Below are 14,797 nucleotides of genomic sequence, written 5' to 3' on the forward strand. Positions count from 1 at the left end.
TAAGCAAAGCTTTATGTCACTGAGGAAAAGGCAGAAAAAACTCCAACTGAGGGCCAACTCAAGTTGGGAAGGAAAAAACTTCTTTCTGGCCTTGTAAAGCAATGACCGGGGTAGTTAGTTCAGTGAGGCTCTTGCACCAAGAGCAGGTGAGTGGGAAGCTTGTAGGGCAAAATGGCCACAAATCCTCATGGCTGAGGCCTTTTAAGCTGTTGGCTCCTCTTGCATCTCCCAAAATCATGCAGGATGCCCAGCATTCTGCGAGACCTCACAAGAGTTGCAAAGAGATGCAGCATTACACACACACACTGCTTTTTGGGCCCCATGCTGCTGGGCAAAGTCACCCCACACACAAGTTGCCCTTAGAACAAGGCTTAAAAGTCTATTGGCTTACAATCCCTAGGTCTGCTCAGAGTAGTCAAGCCCACTACACAATGAGATAGCTCTATAATTCAAGCTATGAAAAGGCCAACACACAACAATTAAACTAGCTGTGACTTTTCCAGTAGGTTGTGTGTAAAATAATAGTTAAAACTGTGGGGTAAATTCAGATTCCAGAAGGATGAAAAGCCTGTTTAATGCTGGTTTAAAATCTTGTTTAACTTTTTTTTATATTACCTTTCCATATCTGCCCTAGTGGTTCTCCCAGGCATTCAGAGCTTTTGGGGGGGGGGGGTTGCTGGGAGAGGAGAGGGAGGGGAGGTTCTATTCCACATGTGGAATTTATTCTGTGACCACAATAACCTCATCTACAAGCACACCAGTGTACGACTATCTGCATTGAAAGGTTCTTTGGAACAATTTTTACTACCTCTGCTCCCATTGAATTTGATCTTTATCTAGAAATAGCATAGAATTTGCCCCCCCCCCAAAAAACCCAGCCACTTTAAGTTTTTCAGGACATGCGAAAGCTCTAAATTTAATCTAAATGCCAGTTTCTGAAAGGTGCAAAATGCTTTCAACACTCATCCATCTCAGACCTTTGATGTACTGAGGGTTGTATTTCAAGAGTTGGCTGCCATCTCCCATGACAGTGAGAAGGTTATTAGAGCAATGTGACTCTGCTGCTTTGGTAACCTCTGAATTATGGAATCACTTGGGATAAGTGGATCTTGTGTGAAATTCCAGAATCGGCACAGGGAAAGGTAGCGTACCACAGAAAACATTCCCATTTCAGGGCTTCATTAAGAACATGATTAAATAGTCCCATAGATATTTTTTTTTGGGGGGGGGGGTAGGGAAGCAGCTACAATAAAGCATCTGAAACTCAGGACATGGCAATAACAGGTCCATTGCCCTGCCTATAAGATAACAAAACAGGTAGCTTTTTCATTATCAACACTTTGCTTGGGGAAAGGTGCAAATGATTTGAAATGTGGCTAGAACTGGTGTGCATACAGGGAAGTAAGCTCCATGGACATATATTAAATCAGATAGCTCCACTGGTCCATTATAACAAATTCATAACATCAGTAAAATATTAAATTCATTAGTATCAACAAATAGTCATGTGGCAGTTCATCTAGTCTGAAATAGAATACAGTGGTACCTCGGGTTAAGAACTTAATTCGTTCAAGAGGTCCGTTCTTAACCTGAAACTGTTCTTAACCTGAAGCACCACTTTAGCTAATGGGGCCTCCCGCTGCCACCACGCCACCGCTGCGCGATTTCTGTTCTCATCCTGAAGCAAAGTTCTTAACCTGAGGTACTATTTCTGGTTTAGCAGAGTCTGTAACCTGAAGTGTCTGTAAGCTGAAGCGTATGTAACCCAAGGTACCACTGTACTGTGAACTCAAAAGCTCACATGCTGTATTGTAAACATTAGTTTGTCCTAATAAATACAGTATTTTGCTTCCCAATATGACACTGGCAAATCTTAAAACACTTACTAGGAAGTACCAGTAAACCCTATTGTGCATTGTGGGACTTATTTCTAAGTAGATAAACATAAGATTAAGCTGTCACTCCCATGTCAGTGGGTTTAGATTGAGACTGGAATAGATGCTAATCTAATGGAAAGTAAAATGATTCAAATATATAAGCAAAGCATGCTATACACCCTTTCCTGGACTTTCAAATTTCAGATGAAGGAATTGTACCTTCCTACATAAAAGCTTTGCCAATGAAAAGCTAGTATGTCAGCAGAATGCTAATCTAATACATGAATTGCTGCTATAAATTTATTGCATCAGCATGATGATTCCATCCCTGTGGTGCATTTTCAGTTATTATCACTGCTCCCGATTATTCTCAGTGAAGGGGTAGCCAAAGGGGGCAAATGTATGGCTAACAATTCCATCTATTAACAGGAACAGAAAAGAGTGCGCTCTTCCAATTAAATAGCTACTCTTCAAATTATTACAATTTGACTGGTTGCCAATTATTTTGCGATTCAAGGATGCTTCCACCAATACCAACCTGGCTGTGTATTGAGATCTGCAGGGGAGGCCCCATTTGTGATCCCATTGCTGAGTGAGGTTCAAAGCATGGGGGTACATGGGAGGGCCTTCTCTGCTGTGGCACCACACTTATGGAATTATGTCCCCTTCGAGGTGTGCCCAGCTTCAACATTATTTTGCCGATTAGTGAAGATGTACCTGTTTCAAACATTGGAGTGGGGTAAAGTACATTGTGGATGGAGAGTGTGCTTTACTTTATTCCTGATGATGGTGGTGTTTACTGGGCAATCTATTATTTACTCTAATTTCATATATTGCTAATTATGGTTTTTAAGGTAAATGAATCTTCTGTCCTGGCACCTTTGGGTGAAGGGCAACTTATAAATAAATAAAAAACACATACATACATGTTTGCAAGTTAAAAACAAACCAACCCATAGATCAGAACAAAAAATTAAGCATTGTTGAAAACTCCCTTAATGTTCCCAATACTAGGTATGTGAGCTAGAACTTTTAGTGAGAGAGACTTATATTAGATCCTTTTCAGTTAAAAGTTTGGTCCCATGAAATTGGCACACACAAATTAGATGAGGACTGTAGAGCACATGCCTGAAATAACTGGAGGCTGTCTAAGAACTTGGGTAAGATGACTGTGTATTATGTATTCTTGTAAATTGAGTAAAGGGGCATTTCTTTTGATAGAACTTAGCACTGGTCAATGCAACATTTTATAATATTGTATTTTTTGCATTTATACGGATGTTGTTGTTACAATTCACTTTCTTTCAGCATAAAGACTCTTAAAGAATATTCTTAACATACAAAGCCACCCAGTTCACCCAGCATATGACAATATGCTATCAAGCTATTACTGGTCCATATGCGCACATTAATGTATTTTGTAATGTATTTCTTTCAGACATCATTGTTCTCATCGCTTCAATAGCAGTTGTTTCTGCAAAAACTCAGGGTAACATTTTTGCAACATCAGCACTGAGAAGTCTTCGTTTCCTACAGATCCTTCGCATGGTGCGCATGGACCGAAGAGGAGGAACCTGGAAATTGTTAGGTTCAGTGGTTTATGCACATAGCAAGGTAAGGGCCTGTTCATATCCTTCACTTCTCTGAATTTTGTCAGTCATTCATGCATGTATTTCATGCTAAAAAAAGAAAAAGGAAATACATAATCCTGTAGCAGTGGTTTTTGTTCTACATTTACCATTCACATATATTTCGGGTAGGGACCCTTCACCTCTGTATGGGGTCAGATATAACCTGTGAGACCATTTCTCAAAAACCACCTGCTAATGAACTGGTGCCACTCTGATGGAGGCTGATGTCAGCTGATGGGTGGGGGTTCCATTCTACAATGGCTGCGCCAAGTTGCCCTGCTGGGAATTGGCCCACACAGCCAAAGTAGCCCTGCTCAGTTTGGCTGTGTGCTTCCATTCCCATGCTGGAACATGTTGCTCACCAGGGCATATTACACCAATCCTGGCCCGACTGCACTGGCTGCCAGCTAATTTCTGGGCGCAATACAAAGTGCTGGTTCTGACCTCCTCTCCCCATATAAACTGACCCAGACCCTGCAATCATAATCTGAGGCCCTTCTTTATGTGCCTCCTCCACAAGAGGTCCGGAGGGTAACAACATGAGAGCAAGCCTTTTCTGTGGTAGCCACCCTCTTGTGGAATGCTATCCCCAAGGATGCACACCTGGTGCCTTCATTACATATCTTTAGGCACCAGGCAAAAACAATCCTCTTCCCCCAGGCCTTTGGCTAACTAAGCAATCCATGACTCTTTAAACTATACTGGGGGGTGGGGTTTAAAAAACAGCACAGGAATACTTGCAAGAGGTCTTTCAGATAGCCCAGCTGAAAATCAGAGCAGTCAGGTTTTGCAAGCAACCCTGGGGTGCTCTTTGACTTTCAGTTTTTGACAGGTTAAAGAGCAACATGGGTCTGCTTGCAAAAGGGCTTTCTAACAGTCCATGTTACACTTTGAGGTCCCAGTATTCATATTGACAACAGGTAACTGACAGGTGAGAGGACCTGCCTACCTTTCAAATTTGGCCTGGCAACATTTTGATTGTGATTGCAAATATAAAACTGTGATACATCAGTATGGCTAACAAGATAGATGCACAACTAACACTCAAAGATACAAGTCAAATATAAGTAAGCAATAAGGGTTGGAGAGATATTTATCTGACTTCCCGACCAGAAAACATTCACCACCCTGGTATGTGTGAATAGCTGACCTATGCAAAGTGTTCCCAATCAGTGAGAAAAAACGAACAGTTCAGCTTATCACTGCCTCTCTGATTTATCAATTTCCACAGTAATCGTGGTGTCAGTATGTTGCAGCAAAAACTACACAGAGTTTTATGGCACCTAACAAACCTGTGACATAAGCTTTTCTCATTTATTATTATCATTTTCTTAATTTATGAATCACCTTCCACATGAATCTCCAGGTAATTAAAAACTACTGAAAAAAATCATGGCAGCATTGACTTGTCCGCTGTTGCAATTAGAGATACCCTCTGATCCAAAATCATTAGAGAAAACATATGGATATATAAACAACACCCCATGCCCTCGTCCTAGAAGATAATACTTCACATCACTTACCTACAGCAGATGCCACACCTCTGAATGTTGCCATCTTGGCTACAGCCCCCTTGGACACTGGAGCAGAGGAAGCTGAAACATTTTACTTTTAAGACTTCAGTATCTCTGCTCTGTTAATCACTTTAACATAGTCATAATCCAAAGAACCATGCAACCCATTCTGCTTCTCCAAAGGGGCTTTGGTCCCTTGTTTCTTGAACAGCAAAGCCAAGTTGCATAGCAAGCATCTTGAGATGGAGGAGAACTTTTAAAAAGTTTGTGATGGCATGGAGGTCTGCCAAGCACATCCAACCTCTTAGGCTTATCTCAAGAAGCAAATTGCATCTTGGCTCTGAAACAGTATTATACATTGTAATGTATAAGGACAATTTGCGTACAAGGAATTTTTTTGTATGTAACTAATAAAGTAACTACAGAATATGGAGGTACAAATATTCCAATAAATGGTATTGGTACAAATAGGTTGTCAAAATACTTGTTTGTAATACTCTTTTTTATCCTATAGGAATTAATCACCGCCTGGTACATAGGATTTTTAGTATTGATTTTTTCATCTTTCCTCGTCTACCTGGTTGAAAAAGATACAAATGCTCAATTTTCTACATATGCAGATGCTCTGTGGTGGGGCACAGTAAGTACAGAATCAACTGAACTACATGATTTACACTATGCAATATTTAAAAACCATGGCCTAGCATGAAAGTGCTCCCGTGCAGGCTCATGGAAAAGAGATTGTGGCCACTGTGCTCTTGCCCAGTCATTCTGCGGCTATGCAGAGTCATGGTTTGGCTTGGTGTATCATCCAGTCCAGGGCTTGTGATTTAACTCCCCCAAACAAACATGAGTTGTAAACCATAGGACAAATCTTGATTACCACTCATTATTACTTTGTAAGTCAGGTTCAGATATCATGCTTTGGCCAGCTGTGACTTAGCTCAGTGCAGCACAGAAGCAGAATGACCAGGAAGGAGCAACGGGGCAGGGAGCTCCTTTCCTGGAGCCTATGATTTCTCTCTAAGCCAAGCATAGGCAAAGTCCGGCCCTCCAGATGTTTGGGACTACAATTCCCATCATCCCTGACCACTGGTCCTGTTAGCTTGGGATGATGGGAATTATAGTCCCAAAGATCTGGAGGGCTGGAGTTTGCCTATGCCTGCAGCCTAAGCCATGGTTTGGCTTAGCATGATATGCAAACCAGTTCATAATCAGAGAAGAAGGCCTTAAGTCATATTGGCAGCAGCTGAATTGTGTTGGTATTTGAAGCTTTGAAGCATATTAGTCCCACATGACAGAATGATCTGTGGATAAAAATGGTAAGTGTCCCTTTGGTATGGTTAATTAAGATTTCAGATTTCACTAATTAGAGTAGCTGTATTATAATAAAAAGACACTCATCACTTAACCACATTTGATTAATTTTTGGATTGTTTGCTTAATTAACAGTTAACCGTAGTGTACTGAAATAAATTTTGCTGCATTAAATAACATACCTAGGGAATTAAGAGCCCTTTGATATTATCATAATTTGGATATACCAGGTTCCAGACCTTTTCAAAGATGTGTCTGTTACTGAAGATCATAACAAAAGGAATTTTAAATTCTCTAGAATAGAAACTTAAGGCTAGAGAGAGAGATTTTTTGCTTATTCCAGATCATAGCCCTTTAATTGTTTTGTCATAGCTGCCGAAAGCATTTATGCAAAATTAAGGTACATTTTGTAAACTGCTTTGCAGGTTGGTTGTTTTTTTTTACAATCAAGCAGTATATAAATTTTATGAAATAGATAAATAAATAAAGATAAGCATGAGCCCTTGTTCACACAGCAAGGTAAATGACGAAGTTCTCAATAACAAAAGGCTGTGTACACACTAACCTGCACACAAACCAACCTGGAATTGTACATACGTAACTTCAAAATGTTGCTTTCAGTCTTGATTGATTCTAGTTTCTGTCATCCACAGGGGTAGAGTGACTATGTGCATTTGAAAATCCTCCCTTTGATTAGATTATCCTAGCCTTCTCCTCCCTGTGCATGCCCCAGGTGAATGCAGAAGGAAGTCCTGATCTTGATATATGCCAACTTACAAGCTCGTTGAGCAGGTGTGGATACACCCCCCACTCACACCTCATTGCTGTGACTGCATACATCTGTTTTCAAATACACACACTGAGAGGTTATACACAATCGATCTGTAATGAATTTTCCCCCCAAAATGAAACCAGTTCTTCAAGAAGTGCTTTTCAGGGGCAAAAAAATATGCAATAGGTATAGAATGTGGGCTACATAGGGGGGGGGGGAAACCAAGAATTCAATCTACATTGATTCTAGGATAAAATGTAGTAGTAGTAGTAGTAGTAGTAGTAGTAGTAGTAGTAGTTTAATTTGTTACCCACCCTTCACCCTAAGGTCCCAGGCCGGGTTCCAACAACTAAAACAAAATGTTAAAAACAGCTTAAAACAGCTTACAATCAAAAACATAAAAGTTTCCTGGCACTGTTGCATGTATGCAACCTTAATTACAGTTACTTAGATTCTAGCCATATGTTACTCAAATTGTCTGTGACATATACTGCAATGTTTTCCTGGGAACCATAATAATAATAATTCATTATTTATAACCATTTCATTCACGGATGCCTTTACATTTGCAACCAGGAGTAATACAGGCTATGCATGAGAGATCATTCATTCAGTCTTTAGGCATTTGAAAAGAAATGAAGGTGTGAAACATGGGCAGCCAGATCTGATCCCTCCTGCAGTTGCTGCAGCAGTTCCAGCACAAGTGTCTGCTTTCACAGCAAGAGCTCCAGTGGCATCCTCTTTGAAGCAAGTGAGACCATCTGCCCAGCTTTGCCCAATTGACTTTTATAAAGACCACCTACCATTCTCAGCCGGCAGTGGCAATTGCAGGCCAATCAGGGCTCTCGCTTGGGCAGCGGACCTGTCAGAGCCAGGCTTCTGTCAGGTCTGCTGCCAGATTTAAAAGCTGAATGCGCTGCAAATGGGCAGTGCTGTCAAAACCAGATGTCCCACCCACCCATTCATTGGCCCCGCCTGGAGGTACGCGGGCAGTGCATGCCTATGGCCTTGCTGTGGAATTAATCCGTCACCATATTTGGGGCCAGGGAGAACTTTGCCTGCAAACAAATTGCGCCTGTCTGAGGGTTTGCCTTCCTCATAGCAACTGGCACAACTTTTGACAGGGAAAAGACATTGGGTATGGATCCTTAGCCTAAGCTTGTGCAAGGGATGGGTGCCCCTTCCGCTGCTCTAGGATCAAATTCGGGGTAGCCTGGTAAAAGGGTCCAGGAGTTGGGTTCTGCCTGAAAGCCCAGATGATCCCCATAGATCTGCATGATGGTGGGATCCTGAACCCCAGGATCAATCCTGATGGAATATCAGCCATCAGCCAGGTTGACTGGGCCAGGATACATCCCTGTGCCTATGCCAAAGCCTACTTACACCTGTAATCAATGATGCTGTGGCCATTTCAATCCCAAGTCGGTGTCTTCATTGCTGTTTTGTCTCTTCCAACGGCAGCTTCCAGCCTGCTGTGCTTGGGCCTGCAAATTCTCTCCTTCCCAATTAGCCAGGGCAAGTTGGTGCTGCTGCTCAGTGTAGGTGAGGCCCTGGGGCCAGGCCTTCTGTCCTGCTGCACCCTTCTCCATAGCTCCTAAGGATACAATTGTTTTATCACTCTTGCCCATTTCCCCCCTCCCAATTTGTCATCGGTCCCAGGTTTATATGCACTGCCAGCAAACACACCTATTTAAAATATAAAGTTAAGATCGCTGTTGTGGAAAACCAGTTAGTTAGATTGTTTCAAAGTTGAGGGAAATATATATATGTTTTCATCGTTACTATTGTTTTTTTATTTATATTGCACCATCGGCGTACTTTGTGCTTCACAGCGAAATATAAGCAAAGGCTCTGCCCTAAGAATGTTAGAACCTACATTAGTTCACAATCTGAATGTCTTCTGAATCACACTATTGCAGTGTGGAGGCAAAAACAAGTCCGCTGTTGAGAAGCAGACTTGTGAAGCTGTGACATCTCTTTATCGCTCAAGAACCACCCTGCAGCAGGGCTCAAAGGAGGCAAGGAGTCTCTGATACACTTTAAAGGTGTAATGTACTTGTCAGGGGGCTTCAGAACCTGTTGAGCATGTGAAAGAACAGGCTGGATGCTGTTCAGAGAGAGAGAGAAGTGCTGCTGTTCTTTCTTTCTAAGGGCTTGCAATTATATAAAGATCTACAGGACGCATGGTATATCTCTGCTGCGGAGACTGTGAGCCAGCAGTGTCATTAAAGATAGATGACAGCTGGCTCTATCCTTTTCATAAGCTCCTCTTCTTTTCTTCAAATGTAGCTTGGAAACATCTCTCTATTCTCCAGTGTCTGGCAGTGATAGCATCCTGGATGAAGGCCAGATTATTCAGGTCCATTCCTGATAAAACAGGTTGATGCTGATTTGCTGAGGAAAGAACTTTGTGGAACTGGCAAGGCCATCAAGGAATGGAAAGATATTTGTTAGTCCTCTGTTAACATTTCAGGTCTTTGCTATCGCTACATTTATTTTGGAAACATAATTTATTTTTATTAAGCCAATCAAGAGATAAATTCATGAGACTTGGTTGTAATTTTTTTTTGGGGGGGGGGTTAATTCAAAGCTATGGGTTGGTCCCTTTTTACCTATGCAAAGCAGCAGGCAATGAAAGATTCTGCATGCAGTAGCAAAAGAAGAGGTCTCAGATAGGACTGAAAGATAAAACTTTATTAACAGTAATTATAGTTTACAAAACAATAAAATGACAGCCCTTCCTCACACACAGCTATGGGCAATATCCAACTAAGTTCTTCTGCAAGTGCAAGGATTTGTGCTTTCAAAATAGAAGTCCCCTCTTCCTGCCCTTTTCACCCGCTAAATCTGTCCAGGGGGTTCCCCTAACCCTCCAGACCAGATTTTATCCTGTGAAATAATTTGGGGACGGGCACTGGATGCACAATGGCAGAGAAGGGGGAAAGTTCTATTGCACAAGCATAAGTCCTTGCACTGATGAAACATGATAGACTCCACCCTCTGGCTTGGACCTTTTTTACCAAACAAAGCAGCATTGTTTTGCAAATTTGCATGTGGAACAGCATACAATCTGGTTGCCTAGGTGTGGCCATTCAAGCTCTGTGCAGATGTAGTTAATGGTAAATAAAATCAGGGCACTGTATCCATATCAGAGGCATAGAGGAAGGGGTGTGTTAAGATACTGTTTGGTCTTATCATCAGTTATGGTGGCACAGTGTTATGTACTGAGTTGAATAGGATCCAAAATGCAGCAGTCTGATTGGTCCTAGAACAATAGGATTCAGAATGCAGCAGTCAGATTGGTCCTAGAACTATAAGATTCAGAATGCAGCAGTCTGATTGGTCCTAGAACAATAGGATCCAGAATGCAGCAGTCTGATTGGTCCGCAGGAGCCACCCAATCCAACTCCAAGTGGAAGTGAATCCGCAACCAGATTGGCCTACAGGTGAATCCCGGAATTAGCCAATCACGTGGGGCCCATTGTGTAAATAATGTATATAAAGCAGACATTTCAGGGGAACTCCCATTCCTCACTACTATGAGCTAAATAAAGAGCATTGAAATCCACACTCGACTCCGAGTATCTTTCACACAGGATCTGCACAACATGTGCCCATGATAGTTATACAGTTGAGTTTCACACAGCAGTATTGACAGCAGGAAAAGCTCTACTGTTATTTAAAGAGTAAAAACAAATTGCAGCTTGAGAGAGGAGTTCCCTCCCCAAGGGGTTCTGCAAATAAAAGGGTTGATGACGTAAGTTCCCCGCAATGAAAAAGTCAAGTCATTGTTTCTCCTCTAAAAGAAGATTCTTAAAAAATTATTATGCTAGACTGCCTCTATAATAGGGTCTCCAGTAGCATGTACTTCTGAATTTGTTGTCATTCTTAAAAGCTACAGTGATGGGCATGGTTTAATGGTTAAAATACCTTCCAAATGAACCTCACTGAATGGTCTTGTATACACATTTTATGGTGTTTTCTTAAAACCTAATTGAGGGTTTTCCTGGTCTTTTTAACTTCTCTGGTGTCTCTCATTTGAGAATATATTTCAACTAATCTACTTGTTTAGACATCCAGATTAATTCTAAACTAAATCTCTTTGTTATCTCAGGGTTCATAAGCGGTTGCTTCAAGGGAGTCCGATTCTGCTATTTAACAAATTGGCATGCTGCATGTGCAAGTGCGGATTCTTAGATCTAGTTGCTGAAGTGTGGGAGGCATTTGCAAGCCAAAATCAGCCACCAGGAGGGGAGTTAACCCTTTCTATGCCCACTCATTCACCCCAACAATACCCCCAGGCCACTTCCCACCTGCAGGCAGGCTTACATCCAGTTTCTGAGAAGGGGGGAAATATCAAAAACAGTTGAAGCATTTGAGGCTGGTCCATGATTAAAGCAATAGAGGCAGCTCCAGCAGTCTCATTCTGCCCTTAGCCTGCCTGCCTTCTTATTTACAAGCAGACCATAGGATGGTACTGCCTGTCAACTTCCTCCTTAGGTTCAGTGTTTCCTTTGCAGAACTCAACAGGGATGAGGAGGAAGACAAAATGGGAATTGGTTGGCTCTGGCCTCCCTTGCTATTAGTCTCCCTGCCTTCCCAATCCTACCAGTCCCAGTGGACATCAGGCACCACTAATTTGAGGAACGAGGCGGGGGTTTTTAGTGAGCAAGCCCCATTCAAATCACTACTTACAGAACAGGAAAGTTTCATATTTTGGTTATTCTTTATCATTTTGCCATTGTGAATATTGCCCAGTTAATGTTAAAATTATCGACATCTGTGCCATCCACTTTTTTTCTCACAGTGAATTATATTTGTTTCTTTTCAGATCACATTGACAACAATTGGCTATGGAGATAAAACCCCTCTCACCTGGCTAGGAAGGCTGCTTTCTGCAGGGTTTGCACTGCTTGGCATTTCTTTCTTTGCCTTGCCTGCTGTGAGTATCTTTACAACTGTCTGCAAAACTTCAAACTCTTTAAGCTGGCATACATGGGAAACAACACTGGGACAGTTATTTGTATGGCACTGCAACTTCTGCAGTCTACAATGCGGAAAATTGAAGCTGCTTTAAAAGCTCATTTATTGTCCCGTGATAACTGTAAAATCTATCTGATAAGTCCCAGAATTTATTTTGGTAATATTGTACCCATATATCGTTCCATAAGCAGTAGGCAGCTTTTTATGTGAGGCATGTTAGTGAGGCTTATTGGGAATGGGACATTCAGCCCCCACTATCCATAAACGACAAGATTCAGTCCACCCTAGTTCCCCATCTATCCACATGGTTGATGTGGGCAGGATCTGAAGTGGCTAAAGAACCTGCTTCCTGCCATCAATACAGATATCCCCAGTGGAAAATATATCTGCCTTGTCCAAAAACACACATCATTGTGTGGTTATGGGATCTGCCGTGAAGATCTAGTAGTTAATATATCACTGTGATTTTCATGCAGATCCAGTCAGGGATTCTTTTTTGGCAAATGTAATGAGATTATCCTTGTAATGTTTTTTGGATTGTCAAAAAGCATCCAGAAGAAATTTTACTCATCTTGCAGGAAGTTAGGGAACACACAGTTCTATCCTCTTGAGCTTCTTAGTATAATTATGAATATTCTCAACCTATTTCAGCTGAGATGCAAAAATAATAATGGTGATATAATTAACCAAATTGTTTCCATGCCTTGCAGGCATGCTGTGTTATATTAATAATTAAAGTAAAGCATTTACCTTAGAGTTTATAAGTCAGAAATATTATTTCTGATCCAGCTGCTAACTACTGGTCTTGAAGGAAGGAAACTGTATAATCTGTGCTGAAATTCTTGTGAACCTAGATAAGCTTGCCTGCCTGCTGACACTGACACCTAGCTGTGAGTTTTAGTAACATTATTGGAATATTTTCCATGTTCCCTTTAAATGATCATTGTATACAGTACTTCTAAAAAGTTTGCTTCTATAAATAAATATCCCGAACACCCCTGGGGCCACAATACAAGTCTTTTATTCAGAAGTATAGGGTGATATGCACTGAGTAAGGTGATATAGCACAGTGGTTAAAAACAGGTCCCTGGTTTAACTATTAAATCACCCTACGCTCACTTAGGTTTAGGCAAGCCACTATTTTTCCGTCTCAACCTTTCAAATTGAATGTGAGAAAAATACTACTACATTATGTGGCATAATGTTGTGATGCTTCCTTAAGACATATGTTTGGTGGAAGTAAATGAAAGTGCTGCTGAATTTGCAGGTTTCCTGTCTTCACACTTAAGTCAAGTTTAAAGGAATCCCAGTTGAGCTCTTTCAGTTATTTCACTGATATTTAGAGCTAAACCATACGTTGTGTTGAAGCTCCCAATATGGTTTTCACTTGTAAAAACAGTCACAGCATTCCATGCATTTGTTTTGGGGCTGCAGCATGGGGCAGAGGTTGTCTCCTCCTTTCCTCCTGCACTATGACCCCAGCACAGATTGCCCACTCAAGCTGCTATTAAGTGCACAGGGGGTAGACTACATGTTTACTCAGCTAATTCACATTTTTAAACTAACTCCTGGTTTTCTACAAAGGGGCACTGGAGCTGAGTGATTTGCAGGTAAGAGCTCACAGATGAGAGGAGGGTGCTTAACCCTTCCCCCTGTCATTTGCACCTTGCAATTTCCATTTGCCATTACCTTTTCTACATTGTTCCATACACATGTTGGAAAATGTCTGGAATACGTGTGGGGGTGTCTACATATTGGGGTGGAGGATGTAGGAGAAAAGGAGTAGGCAAAAAAAAGGTTAATCACTCTCCTCTCACCTGTCATTTTTTCCTGGCAAATCATCCCTCCTTTACAATGGAAAACTTGTGAAAACACAAGTTGGCAACATAGCATGCACTTCTGGGCATAGAGCCAAACTGAACAGTGAGGTGTAAATGGTAAACATGGTGATGGTAGATTCTTTCTGAATTGCTTTAAAACTGGACTGGGACAATTCAAAACATAGGCTGCAGATAGGAGAGGGTTAGTGAACACCTCTTCTGCCTGCACTTTCCCCAAAAAACTGCCTGTCCTCATTTTGCTCCTGGCTGGGCACCAAGACTTTTGACTGAAGTCCCTTTTGAGATAGAAAAACCTGAAGAAACATTGTTCAGGGGAAATGTATGAGCAAGGGATAGCTTCAACAGCTTTCCTTCCACCAACCACTACTGTGCTTTAAATTGCTCTGCTCCCTATATTGTAGAGAATGGGCACAACCCTGTATTGTCTGGCCACTAAACACACTTGATTTGCTCCAGATTGTGTCCAATGTGTTATTTCAAGTATCCAAAGAGTGGAGGAGCTATGCTTACTATGGCAGGTGCTACTTGTATGTGTAACACTTCTAGATGATTTTAAAGATTGTATGCTCTTAACCCCTTACCAAAACAACTATCCTGATCATGAATATTTGTCATACTGTACTGCACTCCAGGGCATTCTTGGGTCAGGATTTGCATTAAAAGTACAGGAACAGCATCGTCAGAAACATTTTGAAAAAAGAAGGAATCCCGCTGCCAGTTTAATTCAAGTAAGTGCCAAATGAATCAGATTTTTTGAAAAGTTTTCGTTCAGGGATATTACAATCAATATCATGCAAAGTTGTAAAAGAAATGCAAACATTATCCAGATTATTTGCCATGGTGCAGCATGTTGCAGTAAATA

The 14,797-nt window shown here is 41.4% G+C and overlaps 1 protein-coding gene across 5 annotated transcripts in view; it reads left to right on the forward strand.

The window, feature by feature from the left end:
* KCNQ5 (potassium voltage-gated channel subfamily Q member 5) overlaps nt 1-14,797 on the forward strand; it is a 261,710-nt gene that overhangs the window by 220,444 nt on the left and 26,469 nt on the right. For all 5 annotated transcript variants that reach the window (XM_081186923.1, XM_081186919.1, XM_081186920.1 and 2 more), the window contains 4 exons: nt 3,316-3,491; nt 5,537-5,662; nt 11,943-12,053; nt 14,568-14,663. In XM_081186923.1, the coding sequence (XP_081043049.1) occupies nt 3,316-3,491; nt 5,537-5,662; nt 11,943-12,053; nt 14,568-14,663 (509 nt within the window). The remainder of the gene's footprint in view (nt 1-3,315; nt 3,492-5,536; nt 5,663-11,942; nt 12,054-14,567; nt 14,664-14,797) is intronic.

This window comes from Podarcis bocagei (assembly GCF_964188305.1).
Source record: "Podarcis bocagei genome assembly, chromosome: 3".
Classification (NCBI taxonomy): domain Eukaryota; kingdom Metazoa; phylum Chordata; class Lepidosauria; order Squamata; family Lacertidae; genus Podarcis; species Podarcis bocagei.